Here is a 25,113-nt window from a genome sequence, read left to right as displayed (position 1 = left end):
TCCCACACACACACACTCCCAAGTTCGCAAGCAGGACATTTTACTTACTGTGACACACAGCTAATTGAGATTAACAATGTTTTTCCATTAAACATTGGAACATTTCTGTCTGGCTTTTAGGCTTTGTAAATGCAAATTGCACGTGGCGGATATGACAAATACCTTGAATGTACAGAGAAAAGACCGACAATGACGTAATTTTAGACACGCACTCAACACATTGCATGCCTTGCTCAGTTGCCGCTGATTGTCAAGTGCACACACATGTGTATATTTGTAGCAAAATGGTTACAACTTTCTTTATGTTCAGTGTTACACACACACGCGAGTTCACAGCAAAGCGTTTAACATGGCGTCCACCGTCTATTGCTGGTACCACAGACCTCACAGCTGTTCAGGATGGCGCCCCACATTTTTCTCACTTCTCTATTGCCGAGGCGTTCGCTCTCCCGTGGACACTTTTCTATTTAGGTCGCACTCCACAGCGAGGCTGTCTCTGTAGTCACCACCACAGTGCTTTGTATTCGTTATTGGTAGTAGCTCATACCCACTGTGTGTGTTTGTCTGGAAAAACTGCTTGTCTTTTGTGCACACTCACCTCAGTCCTCAGAAGAGACACACAAACATTAAGTTAACGTAATAACTAGCCCCATATGGAACCTCTCCCTCCTCTATATAGCTCTGAGATATATGGTCCTACATTCTCGGTAGTCGGCAGAGTTTTCATGTTTTTCTAAAATCCAATCTTACGGAAGCAGTACTGCGCATGCAAGTGGGGGTTGACTGACCACAGGCTGACTTAAAAAAAAGATTTAAACGTTTGTTTCAACCCGTCTGTTAGTTTTTCTTGACTGCTAATATTTTTAACATCTGAGAGCAGGGGACCTTTACTTTACCTTAACCTCATCTTGGAGCTACTGTATATAGCGGAGGGAGAGGTTCCAAATGGTGCAACTTAATAACCTGATGCTGATAATACACACACCCACTTCCACTGTTTCTCGTCACGGATTCATGGTTGTACCATTGCCTACCTTTTCCTAGCTGCACGCAACCTCTGCCATGTGCAGGTAAATACAATGAAGTCGTATATATCTTGCTCGCGTGCGCGCACGCACACAGGGTTGACACTAAGGTCGTCTCAGAGGCACTTGCCCATCGGGCAAGTACAGGTCATGTTCTACTTTCCCAAAAGTAATGCATGCCCACTTGCCCGAAATGTTTAAATAGTCCATTATAAAATGATAGGTACAATTTGAATTACTGTTCAATTTAACACTTATTTTGTAACTTTCTGCGGTTGTGCGATAAAAAAAACATAAATCATGCCTCAATTGTAATGCCAAATACCTATGAATATGACTATGGGACTATGGGCTAAGTGTAGCAACAGTGAAAACGGCACCGGTAAAAACAATGCTCCTATTTTACATTCCACAGACCAGAAGACAGCGCTCTGGCCTCGTTCAGGTGTTTAGACATATATCTTGTGTTGTGTTTATAGACGGCTGCCTCCCATCTTGAAAGAAGACTTGCCTGGTTGGGCAACCTGAAAGCAAACTCCACCTGCCCGAAACATTGCTTTTATTTTATTTAGGTGCAGTTGGGCAACCCTTAGTGTCAAGCCGCACGCGCACGCACGTGGGCGCGCACACACAGACAGACAGACAGCATCTCATAGATTAGCCGTGGAACTTGGAGGCATTGTTGTTCCATAAGCATACATAGCAGTCCCAGTTAGGAGAAGCGCAGCCGGCAGTCAAACATGTCCAGTTCTTGGCAAGTCGGGTCTTAGTTGGTACCATGTAGGGGGCGCTTGTTGATGACAGCTGGGATTATGAACTAATAGACTGTTGGTTTGTGTCAAACGGCCAGAGAAGAGTAGTTCTTTGAGCTTTGGTTGAGGCTTTTTGTTCTTCCCCAAGTCTGCTGCTCACTCACTGTGTTTCTGTTGTGTAAAGAATGCTTGAAATGTTTTGAAGATAAACCCAAGGTCATGATTTCAGGCTGAAATCGTGGAGGGTTGGGCTACATGGAGAGTGAGAAAAAGAGTGAGGATAAAGTTGAGGGAGAGAGAGGGCAATCCGTAGAATTGGCACTGAAAGCGTGAGAAAATAGAAGATGGAGGGCTATAGTTGTTAAAACTTTAACCCATTAAGACCTGAGGCCGATTCTTCTAAATCAATAGTTCTCAAACTTTTTCGTGCCACAAGGACACCCAAAATCACGATGTATACATTTTTGCCGTGGACCCATGTCTGAAAATGTTCTGTTCCTCTAGAAGAGAAGTTTTGTGTTTAAAAAAAAAAAAAAGCTAAATTATTCAACACTTTTTTTTCCTTTTCTTCAGATTCTTCTAATATTCCCATGGTTTTCTGAAAAGCACATGTTGATTTATAGCTAAAATCTAAAATGCTTTAATGCTTTATTGGAAAGGTCAGCGAAAGCAGAAGTGAAATCACAGCGAGAGAGAGAGAGAGAGAGAGAGTTGCTGAGAGTCAATATATTCTGACGGACAACATCCAGCCGATATGTACCTATTGCTCACCCCTGCGGCCACGACCTGTTTGCCTCCGTATCCATGACAACCATGCTCCAGTCCAGACGATCCTCTGAAAGGCAGACGGACACAGACGGCAACTTTTTGTCAGCAAAGCCAGTGCAGTGTATTATAAAAAAAAAGACCAGGCTTACTTTACAGTATAATGGACGTTTGCACTGCTTGACAATTTCTCCCTACAATGCATTCCGAGGTGTGTGTGTGTGTGTGTGTGTGTGTGTGTGTGTGTGTGTGTGTGTGTGTGTGTGTGTGTGTGTGTGTGTGTGTGTCATTCCATTCACTGTGTACTTTCGGTCACCATGGTGATGTGGTAGATGACTGCATAACGACCAGGTTAGTTCAATAAAGAACTGGATTGCTCTTGCCTCCATTGGTGGTCCAAGAAAATGTGAGAAGACTGTCCGTGCAGAACGGAATTCTCGTGTAAGTTGGAACTTGAAACTATTTTTCCCGTATGTGTAATCATACCAATCACGGCCACATGAAGATTGGAACATTGCCTCTTTGATATCGTCTCATGCCAGATTAGAACAAGCGGATCTGTCTCTGTTTAGCACTGCTTGTCTCGCCCCCTCTCTCTCTCTCTCTGACCCACTGGGGAGATGTGAAGGGTTTTGTCTGCTGGCGATGCATTGCGTGGGTAACCAGCAGGGACTAGTGCCCCCAGAATTGGCCAAAAATTATATTAGAATATTCCTTTAAAACACACAAATTTCTAATGATTTTGAATGTCGAATGCATATGAATATTGCAGCCTAATATGCTGTGAAATCTATATGATCCGCGGTTGGTGCTGAGAACTGCGCTGTCTTGAGTCTTGCGAGATTAAATGAATGATTCATAATTATCTTAATAGCCTAATTTGTCTCGCCAGAAGTCACACCGCAATTTTATTGTTATTTATTAAATGTGAATCTTAATTTAAAATATTTGATTATTTTAATATTCATTTGAATATGAAATATTCGTTGGCAGCACTAGCAGGGACCATTCCCTCCTGTAGGTTATTTTCTCGGTAGTAAACTATATTGCAGATCAGACCGTTGAGGGTGTGAAAATGGACCTGCGAGTGTTAACTTTTCTGTTACACTCAGGATTAGGGTTGTGATCCGGAATCTGAAGAACTGTAGGAACCGGATCCAAGATAGCCTCGCATGGCCAGACTAATATCTCTGCGTAGCCGTAGATGACTTTGTTGTGGAAGCTTTATTTCCAAGAGGAGGTTTACAAACAGATTCCAACGTCACAGCAAAAAAGTCTCACTTTGAATAGTAGGCTCTGATTGGTCACCCACAACTCTGGGGTGAGTGAAATGTAATTCAAATTGAGGCGTGCCAGACCAATCTCACCAGAGATTAATTATTTTCCTGTGTGCAGATTCGTCTGGTTTCCAGGCTAGAATCAACATTGACAAACCGGAATCGGTTCCAACTTCCATCACATTTGGAACCGTTTCCTGAACCGCTTCTATCACAGTCTGTTACATCTATTTACAATACCAGTCAGTGATTCTCAAACGTTTTAATTTCAAGGACCACCATAACTGAGTGTACTAATGCAACAGATCTATTTGGTTACAGACCTTGAGACCTGTAAGGGAAGGGTCCATTTGGAACCCCCTAGGAATTGTTAAAGTTAACAGTTAAAGGAATTTGATCGTTAAGGAGCCAGAATCGTTAAAATCGGACCTAAAGAACACCTAGGGGTGTGTGTGGAAATGCTAAATTGTTTAATCAGTCAGTCAGGCTCCCCTCGGGTTATTACTGTGTAGTAGTTGTAGATATAATATTTTACTATGTTGTAAATTAGTTGTCGATACAATATTTCACTGTGTAGTAGTAGTAGTAATATATAATAGACAAGATGGGCGACAGAGGGTCGGCCATAACAAAGCATGGCTGTCTGTGTTAATAATTGAGAGGGATGGTTATGAACTCCCGGGCTTGTGGGTGTTTTATGGCCCTCCACCGTCCTGTTGGGAGCAGGATCATTATCAGGCTCGCCCCTGAACCCCCCCCCCCCCCCCCCCGCACGCACACACACATGCACGCACCGCTCTGGATGGGAGATTAGTAGTAGTCCCAGAGGTCGGCGTAGCGGCTTCCCTTTTCAGCTGAATAGGAAATGCAGAGGAAACTGCATTGCCTGCAGTGTTTTTCCGTTGTTCTTTCAGTATCGTGTTTGTTAATTGGGAAATGATAATTTTTTTATTATTATTAATTTAGGGATAGATTAACAAAAAATTATATATATATATATATATCCATTCTAACTGTGTTTTCTTCATAAATTAACGCCATACTTGATCATACTAACTACGGTGTCACAAGAAAGCATCAACAGTACTATAGCAGATTCACAAGCTCGAAAAAGCCTGTAGATCTGCAACTTTTGAAATCTGCAAAATAACAGAGCCCATCCATCCATCCATCCATCCCCAGAGTCCAGTGGTGGACAGTGTTTTTACCTAAGTACTGTACTTAAGTAAATTGAGGTATTTGTACTTTTACTTCTACTCCACTACATCTCGGAGCCAACATTTTTATTGCGAACGCAGTGAGCACTTACTATGAGACCTAGCAGATCATGTCTGTCTGTCTGTCTGTCTGTCTGTCTGTGTGTGTGTGTGTGTGTGTGTGTGTGTGTGTCCGTGTGTCCCCCCTTTGTGCCCATATATGGAGCTGAGTGATTTGTTTGTGATTGATTCAACACACTCCATATTTGGACGTATAGCTGCTTTGGGGACTCCTTATATGGTTATGGCTAAGTTAAAATTTTAACTTAAAAATAACTTAACTTAAAAAAAGAATAACTTAAAAATAAATCTTAAAAAAACCCAAATATGTACGAGCTGCGTTTGCGCGTCTTACTGGTTTTTACTTCACTACAATTATTTGAAAACTTTAGTTACTTTGACGTTTAAAATTTTGATTAGAAAACATACATTAATCACTTCAACCCTATACATTTCGTCCATTTGAAAATGGCCAATCTACAAACTCACAGCTTGTAGATCGGCTATTTTCAAGTACATTTTCAATTCCGTACTTTTACTTGTAACGAAGTAGTTCTAAATTGAGTACTTTTTACACCACTGCCAGAGTCATGTAAACGACTTAATCCCGTGCCAGTGTCGCCGCGCGCTGGACATAGCCGTTCTACAACCTCCTCACAACGTTGCGGCTTATAGAATGCCTATTTTAGGTGCACGATGCGGCGCACCAACCAAGTGCAACTCACTCAGGCAAACGGATGATCCAACTCTCTCTCTCACACACACACACACATTAGCGTGTCACAGCTGGCAGCTGTGTGGAGAGAGCAGCCATGCAGGCCAATAGCTGTGGCGTCAGAGCAGTTGACGTTGGTTCTGCTGCCGATGCAGCTAGCTGGGGTTAGCGCCGCGGCGCTGCTGGTTAGGGTGTGGCTATACGGAGTGGTATATCTGTGTGACTGGAATGGAATCACTACACCCCCCCCCCTCCTGTCAGATGGCCCCGTAATGCAACACATCCTGTGCTCTGGACATGGGAGGGAGGGAGTGGACTGTTCATTTCTGGATGCGTTCGTGGGGGGCTGTGTGTACTGTATGTACTGTGTGTAGGGCTGTCACAATTATTACAAATGTTTAAGTTGACGATGAATTGTCACACAAATATATTATAATACATTTTAATTGTTAGTTTTTTTCATTGAACATTTAGGCTTCGTAATCACAAATTGCACAGGGCAGATATGACAAATAAAATACATTGTGCGTGTGTGTGCGTGTGTGCGAATAGCAGATGTGGTCATAATAATAATTATGCAATTTGCAATCATTCTTTTCACAAGTGATTTGATTTAGTGATGAATTCAGAAAGAAATGGTGTGGCGGGTGGGGCGGACGTGGATTTGAATGTCATTGGTATTCACTGCTTGTCGAGGTTCTCGGCGCAGTATGGCTGTTTGTAATGTACAGGTGGTGGTTTTCTCACATCCAGTAGCCCGGTTTCTCTCTCTCTCTCTCTCTCTCTCTCTCTCTCTCTCTCCCCCTCTCTCTGTGGTATATCCAGCCAGTGCTGCTATGTCTACTTTATTTGACTTTGGGCTTCTTTTTCTATAGTAGTTGCTTGGTTTGTGGTTTTTTTGGGGGCTTGTTTCTAAACTGTAGTTGCTTATTTTGGTTTGCTTCCACATTTTGTTTTAAATTGTTATTATTTAAACCAGCAGTTATCAAAGATTTTCATGGCATGGACCCCCAAATTGCTATGTATTTGTCTATAACCCCCCCCCCCCATCTGAAAATATTTTGTGTCAGGGAGCCTTGTGTGCGCGACTGCGCGTGTAGATCGGCTATTTTCAAATAGCCGACGTATACAGCATATAGGTGTAAAGTGCTCATGTGGTGCCTATGTATTGATTCTTTTTGGGATTGTTTTCCCACACCTGGTTGCTTATTTCTCTCCCACACAAAATGTGGCCACACTGAGGACTGTGGCTACGGAGAGAATAGCAGAGACGTGCTAGGGGCTTCCACCTTGCACTGTGTGTGAAGTGGCTGCTAACAAGCTGTGGAACAGGGAGAGCTTTGTCTGGCCGGCGGAAGAAAAAGTGCCCCCACATTGAGAACCCCTCTCTGTGGTGCAGAGAGAGAAAGAGAGAGAGAGAGAACTTGCATCTTGACTTTACATGCAGAGAGAGACCGGTGAATACACACACACACACACACACACACACACACACACACACACACACACACAGCTAGTAACAAGAAAAGCACTCTTATACAGTACTACTGTATGTGACGGTCAAGATAGTGTCTTTGGCCCCTTGTTTCTCATCGTTTTCATGTCAAGGACCACCAAATTGATGTATTTGGCAGCAGACCCTGAACATGTTTTGTGCCAGAGACCCCCAGAAGAGGAGATTTGTGTAAAAATAATAATGTATATATCGAAAATGTTCCAATCGCAACAAGCTTATAAACCAACATATATGGATACGACTCCCCATGGACTGCACTTGGATAACCACTATTCTAGGCAATTGCAAGTGACCAAATGTATCCACATCTGTGTCTTATGACAATGTGTCAGTCAAGGCTAAGGGGAAGCTGTGAGTGAGTCACTCACAGGAAACAATTGATGGAAACTCCAGTCAGCAAAAACATTTGGCCTGGACTTTAAGACAATAGACCGCTTTAAAATACTGCAAAATGAAATCAGAAATGAAACTGTAACAGGAAAAAATGCATCCTGTGGCATGTTTTTTTTTTTACTGATTTTATTATGTTTACAAGGAGATTATAATGTTAGGTTTTTAGATGATACTAGTTGTTATACGATACTAGATACTGTTGCTTTCGGGCAGAAACATCTTATCTCCATATTCTAACGTCTTTACTTAAATGAATGCCCTACTTACTACAGCGTCAGTCAGACAAACGTAGCAGATCTACAAGCTTGTAATGTGGTGCAAATCGACATGTTTGAACTTCTAGATCTACTACTTTTACCATCTTTTACAGTAGGTCCTCACCACACAACCTTCCCATTCATTTTAAAAGTATTGTCAACAACTTGACAACACTGTGCACAGTGTATATATATATAAAAGTTAAAACTCCTATCTCCATTCTAACTTTCTTCATAAATGAACGCAAAAAACATTTTGCCAAAAAGACAATCTACAAGCTCATAACACCGCTGAGCTTAGATCTGCTATTTCTGGCTACAGTTCTCCTCAGATCGATGCTAGGATTCAAGTGGTTTACTTTAGTAACTCTCAGCAGCCTCTAGGGGTCCCGGACCCCCTGTTGAAGACCCCTGCTATAGTTGGTTGTACACTGTGAGTGTGCCAACTGCCAAGCCAGCTTGTTGAACCCAGTGACCGCACACATCAGTGTGATGAAGTATAGCAACAATGGCCGACTGGATACAGAAACCAGCTGACACGCTGACAACTAGCTGTAAACCGCTCCCTTTGGCTCCCAGGAACCAATACCGATGTTACATTAGAAGACTGGGGGAGGGGGGTTCAAACACATTCTGCATTATGTTTGAGGCTATTTGCCAATTTGTAGTCTTGCCCTAGCACTTTCCCTATAGCCTCGACAACCTTGCAGGTAGGGGTGGGACGATTCACTTACCTCCAGGTAGGGGTGGGACGATTCACTTACCTCCCGATACCATATCCATAGCTAGATTCGATATTGCGATTTATTGCTTTTTTATTATTTTATTATACTATGTTAAAATAATTCTAAACAATTTAGACCATGAAAAGTTCAATCATATACACTTCAATGCAGTCATTCTTTCTGTCATGAATTGTCATGAAATAAAAAAAAATCTATTCTGAACTTTGCCATTCGATTTTAATATTGTGTCATTAAAAATCGATTTGTTTATAGTGTACTTCTACTGTTAAGACAGATCTTAGCTTACTTATGATCCTTGATTTCTATTTCTATGTATTTGATTACATGTGGTGTTCTTGCTTACTGTAAATCGCTCTGGATTAAGAGCATCTGCTAAATGCCTAAATTGTAGTGTTTTTCTTTTCAAGGTGTGAGCTCATTTTTAGATACTTAACCTATTAAAACCGGGAAAACCTCTGAATGTGTCATTTTAGATTTTAACTTCCGTCTGTCCGGTTGAAAGCTCCAGAACTCTTACTTAAACTTACTGCTCTGTCCAACAGCAACGGTTATAGCAACATAAGTTGCAATCAGAATTTCTTTAGGATTTAGAATGCATTTTTTAGAATCAACCTTCTTAATGGTTTGATTAATTTGATTTTCCTCTGATCACGTCAATTTCACTATTATATATCGGGTCAGGTGTATAGGGTTATTGTTATGCATTAAAGTATACTGGTCCAGTAGTAGTGTGTATATGTGGGCTGGGATATACGATGAGTCTGGAGGGGACACCGTCACACCACACTGGTTGTGGGATGTGCATGATGTCTGTCTGTCTTTCTGTATGCTGCATTGTTGGCTTTTTGACCTCCCACCAAGGAGCAATGGCATCCCTCCAAACAGGAAATGAAGCCATACAAGATGTGCGTGCGCGCGTGCCTGTTTGTGAGCGTGCATGGCGTTTCCTGCTGATCCCAGAGCTCGCCTCTGTTTCTTTCTGTCCCTCCTGTTTCAGTCAGCATGGTGGTCTGTGGCGTGCGTGCGTGCGCATGCGTGCGTGCGTGCGCATGCACGGTATGAAATGAGCCAGTGTTTATTTTCATCTAGAGCTTGGCCTTTTGCATTTCCAACTCCCAGCTTTGCATATTGCTTCTCAAGTCAGTCAGTGGGGTACTGACAGGTCTGTCTGTGTGGCCACAGGCCAGAACCTTGTGTGGTCCACTCCACCACCACCACAGCAGCCAGCTAGTAGCCTGCAGGCTGGACTGGAGAGGTGAATTTGTCACAGAGAAAGGCAGCTATTACTGCCGATGTGCACTTGTGCAACAAGGCTCTCTCAACCGGGTGGCGGCTCAGGGGTAGAGTTGCTAGTTGAGACACCAGATAGGAACCGTGAGGTTTCCAGTTCGATCCCGTGCTCTTCCTGTCCACATGTCGAAGTGTTCTCTGGCAAGCCACTGAACCCTTACATTGCCTCCATGTGTCGGTTGGTGCTAGCTTCCTACCACTGGTGTGTGAATGTGGGAAGTGAGGACGCTGGCGTCGACTGTTTGCCGCTTCACCTCCCAATGTATGAGTGAATGAACAAACCATTATAAGCGATTTGAGTATGCATGTAAGGCATAGAAATGTATGTAAATGCAATTCATTATAATATAACAGTCAAATGTGACAAAAACCTTCTATACTTTACTTTGCACCTTCATCGAATGATATTCTTGCCCCGTTTGTATAGTTTTTTGTTGTTTTTGTCGTATTGGAGCTTCACATGTATTTAGTTATTATTCACATGTATTTGATACCTAACCAGTGCAACTAAGTGACGATAAAGTGAATCTGAACCATACGAACGATTCTGCCTTTAACGGTCCGATTCCTCAACAGTACCAACTGGACTATTGCAGGTCTGTAACTCTTAGAGTGTACACATGGAACCAAATGAACCTGTAACGGCCCACTCCGTTTGTACACACTGAGTTGTCATTGAACCGCTGGTATTGCAAGTACATAGCAGACGTATTGGCCCACATACCCAGGCCTGACAGAAACGCTTTCCAAAATGTGATGATGGAACCGATTCCTGGTTCCTCAATGCTGGATTCGGGTTTCGGTTCCGGATCCCAACCCTCTGTGTGCTATTGTTGTACGGTTGTACCCTGTGCGGCTAACACCAGCTCACTGTGGGCTTGTGGGCTGTGCATTTCCTGTGCATAATTGTAATGAATGTGTGGCAGCAGCATGGCAAAGGAGCCAGCGCCTGCTCAGCAAAAAGGTTGCTTTGCTGCATAAATAAGAGGGGTTTAAATGACCATGCTCTGTCTGATGTTATTTAAATTTAAAAAACTAATTGCCAGATGCTTGAAAAGAACCTGGACTACATTTGCACCTGACTACCCTAAAGACGACATTAGTCATGATTGGCTGCCTCCTAGCGACCTTACTAGCGGCCTAGTCATGATTGGCTGCCTCCTAAGCCAATGACAGTTTGAGTGCCATAAAAACCCCTACTCTGAATGCCTCAATGCGGAGCGAGTGAAAACAGAAGCTTGACCTACTGTAACTGGAGCTATAGGACAACCATAACAAAAGACAGTGAGTGAACCAGTGTTTTCGTCGACTAAAGGCTCATACATAGTCTGGATTTACGGTGGTGGGGTGACCACCGAACTACAACATGACATCACGAGCCGCGGTGAAGAGCAAACCACCGCCACCGCTCCAGCCCTTCTCTCTGTTTTTACTCACCACCGCTCAACGTTATTTCAGCTCCGGTGGTCACCTCACCACCGGAGCGGTGGTCACCTCACCACCTAAAATCCAGACTATGAATAGGCCTTTAAACCAAGACGAAAAATGTTCATCGACTAAGACTAAATATGTTGACAATTTCGTCAACAGATAAAAACTAGACTAAAATGTTAGGAAGGGACTAGTGGACAAGAGATCCAGTATAAGTAAAAGACGAGTCATTTTACACTTGGTTGCATGCTGAAAATAGCAGATCTACAAGCTCACAACGCGTCGTATGACATTTAGTCGACTAAAACTAGACTAACACTAATACATTCCAGGTGACTAAAATGTGACTAAAACTAAGAGATTATGACTAAAACTAAAATAGACATTTTCTGCCAAAAACAACACTGGAGTGAACCAACAAAGGAACGTCGGAAATGAACAAAACGGGCACTACAAGAGCTTGTTGCACCTGGCAGTTGCCAGTTATGACTGAGTCCATTCTTGTTTTTTTTAATTAATCATCAGCTTCCGTCTTTGGCTCTGTGGTCACTTCCTCAGATCTGCTCACACCCCAACCCAACCCAGACCTCTGTCCACTCATGTCCCACAGCAAAATGTCATGGTCATTACCAGTGCATTCTTTCCAACTTAACAACCCCTTGCAATTATGTCCAGTCATCTGTCCCTCTGCCTCACGGTGGAATGATGGTGATGGCAGGATTGACGGTGCTCTCTAACCAAAGTGTTCCCAAACTTTCAGGTCGTGACCCCCCCAAAAAAATATAATCGTATTTGAACTGGGGACCCTGCCACCCTGACAAGCACTTACGAACATTACATTTGAGCTTGTAGATTGGCTGTTTTCCACATGTTTTCTTTCTTACATACTATTTAACAATTTGGCCATTTTGGTATTGAAAAGGTCTTAAAAGTCATTAAATTGTTAGTTTTTAAATGTAAAGATACAATGGCACTTATACTGTATGATGGTTTGTTTATTGTTGAGTTAGCAATCAATGTTGCACATTAAGCTAATCATCTGGACTGGAAATTTGGGGATCAACCCCCGGTTTGGGGACTGCGAGGAGGTCTTGTTCGTGTTGTACAATGTTTTTTTAAAGTGTGTCGATGAACAACCTCCTGTTAAAGATTTGACGTAATGTTTCCTCCCATGCAAAAAGAGGAGAGGAGAAAAAAAATGAAGCAAGAAGAAGGAAATATGTTCTGTAATGTAATGGGTCTATTTATGAGCCCAGTGTCTAGAATTCACTGAATGACCTCACAGCCCTGCTGTGTTGTGGAAAGCTTGATTGTGTTCCTTCCGAACAGGAAGTGCAGTCAGTGTATGGTGTTAACTCACTATACATGTAATGCTGTGTATAAATTCATTTAAGAACGTAAGTCTTTATGTAGCATGACTGCTGTCCTGGCCAGGGGCCAATAGTTGGATGTCTGGCCAGTGTTGATTTTGACAGCAAATTTTGATTTTAGTTTTAGTCATAGTAGTCTGTTGAATACAATTCCATTTAGTTTGAGTTTGAATCTAGTTTTAGTCTACTAAATCTACAGTTGATTTTGTCGATAAAAATATATTTTGGCGGTGCCTTGATGCCGTCGTAATGACTGTTTTTTTTTTTCACTTGCTGAAAATAGCTGATCTACAAGCCCACATGCAACGCAGCGCCACATGTTGTGAGCTTGTAGATCTATTTTCAGAGCGCAACACCCGAGACAAGTAAAACATTACTTGTCTTTTAGATTGTGTAAGCTCCGTGTGTGAATCTTTTTTTTACGCAAGTGCTGTACTTTTCCGATTATGTAATGACAGGCAGACTGTCCCACGTCTTCACACTTCAAATAAATAGTTGCCACTTGGCAGGTGTTGTCCTCCTCCTCGTCCATTGCCATCGTGCTGCAGGGAGGGCCGTTAGACTTTTACCAGAAGAATCCGGTAGGTTTTTGAGGGTGGCTCGCCTCAGCGATGTCTGCTGCAGTGCCAAGAGAACTCCCTGCGGGGCTCTTCTTCTTCTCGACCTGCCATGTTGGCTTTGGTTGGCTGAGAGAAAGCCCAGAAACACTCTTCTGTTTCACACTGACTGATCCTGAGAAAGAGGAAAAAAAGGGCTCCCACTTAGTGGGTTCCTGGACTGGCTTTAATAGGCCTTTTTCCCCCTTTCCACGGATGAATCTTTTCAGATGTGCTAACGATAACGGCCTGAGAGGAGGCAAGACGCACCGTGATCTTCTCCTGGCAATAAATAAATAAATCAAACACACACAGACCTTTAACACGTCCTCGTCAGTAAGTTGAGACGAACAGTCTAAGTCCATAATTTATTCTGACCCCTCCCCGAAAAAGCCTAGCTGTCCTGAACCATTATCTATGATTTATACATTATGGATATTTAGTATGGACTATACGTCTCAACTGCTCAGTTCTGTCTTTGATGACATACAAGTCATATGGAAATTGGAATTGGTCAAGTAAAGTACAAAACTCCAAATTGTACCAAGTATAAATGTGCTTAGTTACTTCCCATCACTGCTCATGGTTATTTCCCCCCCTGCGCGTGCACACACACACACACACACACACACACACACACACACACACACACACACACACCAAGGACGTCCTTCTTCCTGGGCTGCCACTGTAAGGATGAGCTTATCCTAATTATGCTCTGTTGCATTTCATTTCACATTTTGCGTAGGAGAACACAACGGGAAGAGAGCGACTGAGTGCCAGTTTGCTGAAACATCTGGGCATGGCCTCTCTCTGTCCAAATATAATCATGTGTGGCTTAGATCTATCATTAACCATTGGCACATGTGTCTCGCCTGCCTGCGCGCGCGCACACACACACACACACACACACACACACACACACACATACAAAGGGTGTGTTCAAGTAGCAGTATTCACATGCATGCATGTTGTGTAGCAGATTACCCAGCCCAACCCTGCTATGCCTTCAGTTCTGTATGTATTGCGTGCCGTGCACGCGCAGCCAAAGTGCTGAAGCGGCCATGTTTTGTTTCTCCTTTCTGACACATGCTGAAGTGAAAGCGTCTGCCCCCTCTCCTGTGACTGACTGCCCCCTCTCCTGTGACTGACTGCCCACGCTGAAGTCTGAATACGTTTGCGTTTATTTATATTTTTTTGTTTCGCAAGCTTCCCAAACTCCACTGCAGGCCCTTTGATTGACCAGTTACCCCGCTTGACTGAGACTGGTTTATAACCTGACTGTGATGTTGTGCAGAATGAGTCAATGTGTGACTCAAGTCAACCTTTCCCCTCATGCTCTGATTGCTCTCTGACTCTGCTCCGGCCTCGGGCACTAGTTAGTGTGAATCAGACTCTCTCTGACTCTCCTCTTGCCTTGGGCAACAGTTAGTGTAATCATTGCGGAGAAGGACAGTAGGGTCCTTGAGGTTGTTGCAATGGGAACGACCCTGTTCCGTATACATCCGATTTCTTGCCGTATGCCAGGATAAATCATGTCTGTGTATCCAATAATTTCATAATCCCCCACCCAATTTTTTTTTAAAGTTGGAGGAATATGTTTAATTTAATACCAGTTGCCACTAACAACCCAACATTCTATTTTTCATGTCTTACGGCACATTGGCAACCAATCTACTGACTCACTCGCATCACAAGTGAGTCATTCCACTGAATCAGAATGATGTTAGATCAGAATTATGTTCTGTCCAGTCCAGAAAACTGGATGATAGACAGAGGCTTAACGACCTTTCAAAGTGTGACCGAGGTCATAGTTTTGTTTTTGCTGAATGGCAAATAATCTACTGTATGTCTGGGACATTATTATGCTGGCAGTGAAAGATAGCAGAGAGAGGAAGGAAGGTAAAAAAAAGTCAATTCAAGGATTCAGCAGGAAGGAAAGGGAGGGGGGTCGAGTGCAGCGTTTACAACCAGAGAAGATGATCCAGAGAGAAGATGAACAGACACTTAAATCCCAAAAGCCTAGCTGTCAGAGGGAACCAAGCGGCACAGCCAGAACGTTTTAAGTTCTGGGAAAAGGACCGACCCACAGGCCTCACACATCTGGATGCCTCAAAACATCTGGATGCCAGGGGTTTGAGGAGCAGATGTGAATCTGCTCGCCGTTTTGAAATGCTTCTATTAGTCACGTGTAGAGTTGTTCCGATACCGATGCCAGTATTGGAAAAGCAGCCTATACTGCCTAAAATGGCTGGTTTCGGTGCCGATCCCACGTCATTTATGTAAGGGATAATATCTGGCTAGGTGGTCATTGTCTGCAGATAATTCACCGACAGGGAGTTTAACCACTGAGGCGAAGGTTAAACTCCCTGTCTGTGAATTATCTCCCCACAATGACCACCTAGCCAGATATTATCCCGCTTATTACATGGCTAGCTAACATAAATTAATACATTGACTCAAAACACAACAAAAAAAGTATTCCATAAGTTCATGCTGGCTGCGTCTGGCCAGCTGCAGGGAAATTAGGAAGTGAGTTGATCAAATCGAATCCATTTTCGGGTACTGCTTCGTCTATTTCTCGCTCAATTTTTTTTTAAAGCAATGTTTAGCTGTAAATGACATTGTGTGTCACTAGTGTGTGTGTGTTTACATGGCTGTCATGTTGGAAACGGCAGTAAATCAAACGGGGTGCAGCCGCGCAGCTGGTGCTCAGAGGGTTTGATTAGGCAGAGGTCTGTTATACAGCGGAGCGGTCATTATCAACACATAACTCACAGCTGAATTCAGCGATTGACCAATCAGAATCAAGCATTCAAACAAGCCATGTAATAACACATGATATTTAATTTACAGTCATATGTTGAATGCTTCAGTTGATGTTGCACGCCTATTTTATACTCTTACTGTGCATTATTTTACTAACTTGGACTTTTGATTTATTCCTTGATCAGTGGTTCTCAAAGTAAAATTTCAAGGACCCCAGGGGTCCTTTTTTGTTCCATTTGTGGAAATTTGTGGGTTCTCAAAATGCTTTTTGTGCTCAAACACGAAGATTTATGTATTTTTTTAATGTATATACAGGTATATGCCACCTTAGAATAGATGTAGGCCTAGACCTATTTGACAGTGCATAAACGGCATTGCTTTGACATTAACGACCATCAGCTGGACGGACCTATTATATGAAGATAGGTTGAAAAGTGGTCCTTTAATGATTACCGTCATTATGGTAATCTCACAATTAATATCGCACACACCATACCTGTAACTTTTATTAGCCCTATTATTCTCACAAAAAAAAGGGGGGGGATGAATATCCCTGCTGTAGGCCTAAGGGTCCAGACTCCATTTAGAACCCCCCTCAAGGAACCCAGATAGTCCCTCGGCCTCACTTTGATAAACCACTGTCCTAGATTTGTTTAAATGACACACTGATATTGGATCGGTACTTATACTATCGACCGATAAGTTATTGGTAATCGGGAAGGACAAAAATGTCATGCATGCAAATTGTATGGCTTCTTAACCACATGAACCCTAGTGGGCATATCATAAGGGGCAATCATTCTGTGAAAATGTTACTGTAGTGTGTAGAAACTGTAGATCAACACACAGTTTGTCGCATTGTGTGACACGTTGGATCCTGTAGATATGCTGTTTTCGGCGAAGAGATTTGTTGAAGCGGGGGGAAAAGGACCGCTGGGGGACCCCTGTCAACGAAGTATATGAAGTGGTCAACAAATTGTGTGTCATAAAAACATTTTAAAAGGTGAAGGCATACTTCCGCATGATTGACAGAGTCTCAGCAGAGAAGACGGGCCCGGGATCAACTAAACACCTTAAGTGCCAGTTTGACAGCCAGCTCAGCCGGTGGAATTGCACACTCTGTCCGGGGTTAGGGTGACCATGCGAGAGACGTGCAATTACGTTAGCCAGGTCTGAGACTGGTGTTTGGTTTAGGTGTGCCAGCAGTGTATTTTTTTCATCTTCAGCCTTTCTGTATGGTCTCAAATGGTCTGCTGGCTCCATTTAAACTTGTTTTTAGTAAACGTCCTGGTTTGCTAAAGGGAAACCTTTAACTTTAAGGTCAGTAGTGTTACTGCGTTTTATTTTAATTTTAATTAACTCACACAGACACACACTCTCACTTCCCCTCTTGTTGTTTGTGCCTTTTTTATGTGCACACTGTGCACAGTTGCACACACTGTTCTTCGATAAGGACTATATGTTACCAGTCTGACAGAGGCAGGCAGTTTCCAAATTTAGCTGCAGTAGCTCATTCTTGCTTTGGTTGGATATAGTCATTGTTTCATTAGCGCAATTTCTATCTGAACTTGAATACAAAATTCATTGCCTGTAAAAGGCTTCCAGACAGGAAAGATAATTTGAGATAATATGATGTTATATTATTTGTTAATATTAAGCACATTGATATAAGTATTTGATTCAGAGTGACCTGAGGCCGAAAACAAGGATTCAAGTTTTCTGAAAAACTTCAAATATTTTATATCAAATAATTGTTTCTAATTGTTATATAATATATACTGTACAGTGTACATAGCCACAACTACTCCAGAAGGGGTTACCGTCTTGAAAGGTAAAAAGTAAAACTCCAAAACGGGTTCCCGTCCTAAATGGGATAACTATGTATTGTCTGCCTGACCGCGTATAGTGTGGAATATTGATTGATTCACAGTACAGTTATACAATAAAAGATTGTCCTAAGGGCTTGTTTCCATTGTGGTCCTGTGTATTCAATTCATCAAGACATATTTAACCCATTTTGGGCGGGAACCCCTTTTGGTGTTAGCATTATGTTATGCTTTAGCTATTGAAAAATAGTAGATCTACAAGCTCATAGAGTGGCGCGCTACGAGCTTGTAGGTCTGCTATTTTTGAAAAATCGAAAAACTGTCAACATTTTTAGAATCTCATCTCAGGTCAAAATGGGTGAAGACATACAGTACAATACTATACAATAACTCCGCAATATACAAGCTGTGCGTGTGCGCGCTTGGATTACAATCAGAGAAGTTGCTGTGTTGGGTTCACTGTGGGGTGAGGTGAGGTCATGGCAGAACCTCAGTCAGAATCTAATTAACAAATGACTGAGCCCCAGACCTTCAGTGGAAGTGGGAGCCAGCAGTCATTTTGTGTTTGGCAATTAGTTTAAATCCATAGCTGTTATACTACATGTAGTCCCTTTATTATGTGATGTTTGTCTCAAAACATTTGGAATGTGGTTGGGTCGGCAATATGCTGCCATGTTTTAAGAGAAACATCAAAAAGAATGAAACATTGTTGTATTGTAGGGTGTCAAAGAAGAAGAGAATCATGACGCATGAGGTGTGGTCATAGAATTCAAATATGTCATCCCTGTGTATTTTTGGTATCTTTCTGTCAAAAGGCAAACAGAAATACAAATTGTAACATTTCAATGTTCAATGAAAAAATTATAATAATCGTTAATCACAATTATTTGCAAATAATCGTCAACTTAAATGTGTAATCGTGGCAGACCTGTCCTAAACACATCATGAATGAATCAATGGAACAATGCAATTGCTTCTTGCTGTACTGCCTCAGAGGGAGCAGTTATGCTGCAGTGTTGCCTGATATCTTTCTGTAGTTTATTATTTTTTAATTTTTAGAGTTTATTTCTGATAGCACTGCAGTGCAGAGAGACGGGAGACCAAGGACAGAGAGAGGAGAGAAATGAGAGGAGAGAAATGCAAGACAAGACGACGGGGGTCTGATTCTAATACCGGTCCTCACGCTCACAGGGAGCATATCATTGCTGTCGGGCAGAAACCTCTCATCTCCATATTAACTTTTGTTTTGTAAATGATTGTTCTACTTGATCTTACTATACAGCGTCAAACAAAAGCATTAAAAGTAGCATATTTACAATCTCGAAAAGGCAGCACGAAGGAAGCGATGCGCTTTGAACTTTGTCGTTTTTTTTTGCTCTTTTTTTAATGTAAATGACTGTTTCCAGCGCCACGCTATAGTTGACCCTTGTCGCTTCCCCATCGACTTCTGGATGAGTGAGATTCAGAGTAGCTCCAGCATGAGGAGCAGAGCACTGTGGCATGAATGGAATCCTCTGTTGGCACCGCTGCAGTGCTCGCCGCCTCTTTTCTCCCCTTCACGAGAGAGGGAGAGAGCATCCTTTTTACTGTCTTTCATCTCTCAGAGGAAGAGCAGCTGCTCTCTCTCCCAAACGGTCCCCGAACTTTTCAGTGAGCGACCCCCCCCCCCCCCCAAAAAAAAAAATCGTATTTGAACTGGGGACCCCCCACCACGACAAGCACTTGGAATGTAGGAATGGTAGGCATTGCATTTAGTTTGACATGGTTCCACAGATAAATATTGTGAAAATAGCCGATCTACAAGCTCACAATGCCTCGCACTGTGAGGCGTTGTGAGCTTACGTAAACCGGATACTTTTACATTGTTTGCCCCTTTCTAACTTAACATTTGACAAGTTGGCCAAATTGGTATTACAAGTGTCTTTTAAAAGTAATTCAATTGTAACTTTAGAAATGTGCACCCTGTATGTATACACTTAGACTGTATGATGGCATGTTACTGTTGAGCGAGATCGTGGGACACTGGGAGTTTTTTTTAAGGAGATCAAGGCAGGAACAAAAAGACAAAGTACAAGCAAAGGTTTTCAGATCTTAACACCACTGTTGTAACCTGATACAGTCTGAATCTTCATTTAGTTTTACTTCATTATCCATCGCCCTTTTTTTAATGGGCATGGCTAGTGATTCAGCCTGACTCCAGCTTATTTACAGGCTGTACAGCCGTACAACCAAGGGGTCTCTAGTAGGAGCATGAACAACCGTACCACCTACAGACAGACAGTTTGTCAGTGGTGTGCTGTTTGTTTCCTCGCTGGTAAGGATTGGAGAGATGTCAATAACGGTTTTGACCCGTGTGGTTTCTGCTACGCCTCTGCTTTGGCACTGATGTATTAATATAGGATTTGGAATCAATAGTTGGCAAAGAACGTTTTCTCTCATCTCACGCACGCATGCACGCACACACATCTTAATCTTTAGTTTAGACATGGTGTTTGGTGGATTGTTTTCTTACCGTGGAACATTTCAATTAGCAAAGCCCTCTACTCTTTAAAAGTGAAATAATCATTCATCCCCATCTGGTCCTGGGGCTGTAGAAGGAGTAGTTTGGAATGAAATTGCGTTAGACACTCTGTCTCTGTTTATGGGCATCATGTTTATTAGTACATATTCAGAATTTGGTGCCTCCATCATTGTAGGCATCCTATTAATGTTCTTCTGAGGATATCGTCTCTCGTGTCCAAAGCTGTTACTTTTCAGGATTCAAATTCAAAAGTAGCAAATCTACAAGCTCAGAATGAGTCTGAGACTCATAGTCATCGCTAAGTCTAATTCTAAAAAAAGATTCGAGGCTAGATCTCATCAAATGGTGGTCCGTGGTGCAAATGCTGAATAAATAATGGACCTTATGAAAAAAAGCTGAAAACCACTGACTTATACAGACGGTGGATAATTTGTGCGACAATTAAACGTCAACTTAACGTTTCTAATCGAGTTTCTTTTCACGACAATAAACGATGAGTTCCTATATTGTGACATTAATTGTATTCTGTGTTCACGCCTTTGTCCCCTAACAGACGGTGGACATCCATAAAGAGAAGGTGGCCCGGAGGGAGATCGGCATTCTGACCACCAACAAGAACACGGCGAGGACCCACAAGATCATCGCGCCGGCCAACATGGAGCGGCCGGTCCGCTACATCCGGAAGCCCTTGGACTACACGGTGCTGGACGACGTGGGCCACGGGGTGAAGGTGAGCGCACGCCACTGTGGATTCTTCCTCGGACGGCACATTTTTATGTCGTTTTCTTTTTTTCCCAAATATGTATTTTATTGATTTTTCTTTTTTCACACAAATGCAACAATACAATACAGATACAAATGTACAAAAAAAACAATGAATCATTACAAGACAATTACTCACACAAAGATAACAAAACAACCCCAAAAAAGGTGGAAAAAAGGAAAAAACAACAGCACTACTCCTCTTCAGCTTCTTCCGTTAAATAAATTATTATTAATATATCGTATAAAACGTTTATGTCGTTTTTTATGTCTTTTGAATACAGTTTGGTTTTAGTCATCTGAAAAGTTGTAGTTTAGGTCTAGTTTTAGCCGACTAAATCTACAGTTTATGTAGTCGACTAAAATGTGTTTTGGCGGGGGACTTGATGATTTTCCTAGGGTGGGACATCCTGGTATGATATGAAAAGGGCAGATAACGGTACATGAGGGTGGACCAAATGGTGAAACCGTAACTTTAGAATGCATGAATGGCTGCATTTTCTTTTCTTTAACTCACTCTTTCATTTCCTGTAGGTTTCCTTAATTCTATTTAGTGAGTCTTCTTAGCAGCTGTTCCTTTGTTCGCTAGCTGTTACACTGTGTTTACAACCTCTTCCGTTCTTCCTGCATGGTCTCTGAAGCCGAGTTCTCCTGATTCAGGCACTCTCGCACTCTCGCTCACTCTGTCTCTTTTTTTTTGCCTTTCTGTTACATTCTCTATCTTTCCATCTCCGACTCTCCCTCCTGCAGTGGGTCTTTTATCTTCTACACTATGCATCTCTGTTAGCCTTCAGGAAGTGTGTGTGTGTGTGTGGGGGGGGGGGGGGGTTAGTTGGAGCGGCCCGAGAGGAACTGATTACATCATGTTGGCTTTTCAAAAAACCCGTCTATTCTTGGAACGAGGTGAAAGGGGGTGAGAGCGGTGATTAATTTACGAGACATTCTAAAAAGCACTTTAGACCAGGCCAACCTCATAATCACTTTCTCACGTTTCTCATCGGTGTCGAGGTGAGGCTCTCAGACATCCCGCTCGGTTAAAGGACTGATTCCACTTGGGTTTATTGTTTAATCCAGAGACCATTAGAGTCGGAGAAGAAAATGGGCCTTTTACAACAATACAGATTTTCATGAAATGGATTAGAGTGCAACTATCGATTATGTAATGTTGTTTCTTTATGAGAATGTTTTTTTTTTTTTTCATATATCAATGCATCCAACAAGCTCTCATGTGTCATTTGCTAGTTTGTCGCACAACAATGTAATATATTAATATTGAAAATAGCAGATCTACAATGTGTCGGGAAAGGGTTAGGTTGTAGGTCGGCTATTGTCACCAATTCAAAGTTCTTTGCCTATAAAATACATGCCCAAAAAAGGTGTAGATAATTAATCAATTATTTTACTACCAAGCTCGAGGAAGCAAATATAACATGGTGCCACCGTTGAACTTCAAATGGACGGCATGTTCCATTCAGTTTTTAATGGTGTTCTTGAGATGATTGATTATCAATCATCTTTTTATAATGAATTAATACTACTACTAATAACGACAACAATAATTTATAACACACTTTACATTCTTGCAAATCTGAAATGCTGCAGCTACAGGATTTAAAAGCAATAACAGCATAGGAAGTCAAACGTTTAACTAAGGCTAAATGTTGTGGCTCTTTGTTGGTTCCAAACATTTCTACCGTAGCCAACAAACCCACTGATGCACCTAGGGACTATGGATGCACGCAGATCAAAGAAACTGATTGTCCACAGGTTCAATGTCATTTTTGGTTTGTATTTACTTTCCTTTAAAGTGCAGTGATGGTACATTACAAACAGCTCCTTCTGGCATTTGTCTCTTCTGTGCTGTCTGTCTGGTAAAAACTGGTTTGTCCACCAGGTGCATGCCGCTCCCCAATCACCCAGGCCTCCATATGCTCTCAATCAATTAGGTCTGGGGAGGCGTGCCCTTGGTGTCCAAACTGTGATTCAAATACATAATAACCCATCAAACCAATACCCAATAATGCCAAATAATAACTACAACAATTGTGATAATAATAAATAGACATACAAAACAGTAAGGAGGGCTTCTACACTAAACTAAGGGTCAAAAATATAAAACTAGGTAAAACGGGGCAGAGACAGAAAAAAGGCCCAAGAATAATTAAGAATGGATTAAATCCAATTTCTCGATTAACTGTTACTTGCACCCTAGAATGGATAAACTCCCATAAATAAAGTGTGGTGCCACAGCCAATATCTTCTCTCCTGCCATTGGTGCTTTGCTTTAGGGGTCAGAGCTCGTCAAGACGAGTGGCGCTAATGACATCACAGCCTGACTGCCGGAGGTATTTAGTGATTTCCATCGGCAGCCGCCCTGGTGGCTTCCGCTAGCCTCATCAATCAGCCAATCAATCACTGCTGTCAGACAGTGAGCTGATAGGCATTGATGAGGCTGGAGTAAAACCTGTATAGCGCATGTCATGAGCCTCATACTAGTAGTTAGTTGCTGCAAGAGTGTACCAACACCAACTCGGGATTCCTGGATCGCTGCCCTCCACAATTTCCTATCCACATCAGGTACCTGAGCTCTGCAGTGTTGTCAGCCAAGCTGTCGCAGCGCAGCACGTCTACATAGCTGGTACGCTTCTTTCCCCTCCTGGCTTTTCCTGGGTTGGCTCCCATGGGGTCAATGTACTTGCCTCAAGTTCTGGGTGCCTGACGCAGTGCCCTGCCAGCCTCATCCTTCTCTCTCTGACTTTGTCCGTGACCTTTGGTAGGTCCCCATAGAGGTCCACATTGCTGATGCGGTCCATCCATGAGACACCTAGTGCCATTCGTAGCATTCTTGTGTAGACTCCATCCAGGGCTTTTCCTGTTTTACTGTGAGGGTCCATATCTCAGCCCCATACAGCAGTACTGACTCCACAGTAGCTATGAACAGCCGCCTCGGTCTTCTCCCATGTCTGATTAGCCTCATAGCCTCATACTATGAGCTATATAGGTTTTATTTCAAATGATCCGATATTACCAAATTACTAAAAGTCTAGTGTCTAGTTTATCTCTGTGTTTTTCTCCAAATATAGTTTTTTATGGATGATTCTTACACTGCCAAGTGCCACATGCAGTAGTAGTTTGCACAGATATGTTTCCAATTTTTCAAAGATAATAATTGGCTATTGATTGTTACATAATTTCCATGTAGCCTGACCCACATACATGGAACCGAGTACAAAGGTTCGTACGGATATAGATTCACTTTCAGTAGAGTAAATAAACAGGACATGTTGTAAGTAGGTTACTACTGTCATGTAAGTGTATTAAATGATGAACTTCTGTTAATCTCTGTTAAAATAATTATCCGTTATATGAATGCAATTCTTTGTGCGAGTCCCATGTGGATTTTGACCTGCCAATATTGTAGTAATAAATTACACATTTATGAGAAGATACCGTACAATGGCTAATATAGCTCATTCCATACGTCCCACTTTCTGTTCATGCACAGTACGCATGCATGCTGCACGCACACACATCACTCACTTTCTCTCTTCCATAGTGTGTGTCACTACCCCGAGATGATCAATATTAAACAATCAATACTCCATATGAATTCATATGCTGTGGGCTGTCAGCAGCCTGGGCTGTATAGAATATATACTGTACATTGTACAGCCATGCTTTGCTTACTGACCAGAATCAATGCTCTCGAGTTGGGGGCTGCATTCAGCGACTGCAGGGCGGCCAAAAGATCTTTGAAATGATGCAACATTGCAAATTGTCTCTCTTGGCATTGCTTCTTCCTGCATCGGTTCCAAAAAAGGAATTATAGGCTTACTTTACTAATCC

At 42.3% G+C, this 25,113-nt stretch overlaps 1 protein-coding gene across 7 annotated transcripts in view; it reads left to right on the top strand.

Moving 5' to 3' along the window:
• The window catches only part of abi1a (abl-interactor 1a), a 66,685-nt gene that overhangs the window by 16,304 nt on the left and 25,268 nt on the right, over window positions 1-25,113 (top strand). For all 7 annotated transcript variants that reach the window (XM_080794121.1, XM_080794120.1, XM_080794117.1 and 4 more), the window contains exon 3: window positions 21,059-21,235. In XM_080794121.1, the coding sequence (XP_080650247.1) occupies window positions 21,059-21,235 (177 nt within the window). The remainder of the gene's footprint in view (window positions 1-21,058; window positions 21,236-25,113) is intronic.

The sequence above is a fragment of the Protomyctophum bolini genome, assembly GCF_963924005.1.
Source record: "Protomyctophum bolini genome assembly, chromosome: 21".
Classification (NCBI taxonomy): Eukaryota; Metazoa; Chordata; class Actinopteri; order Myctophiformes; family Myctophidae; genus Protomyctophum; species Protomyctophum bolini.
This window is presented reverse-complemented; position numbering and strand designations above follow the sequence as displayed.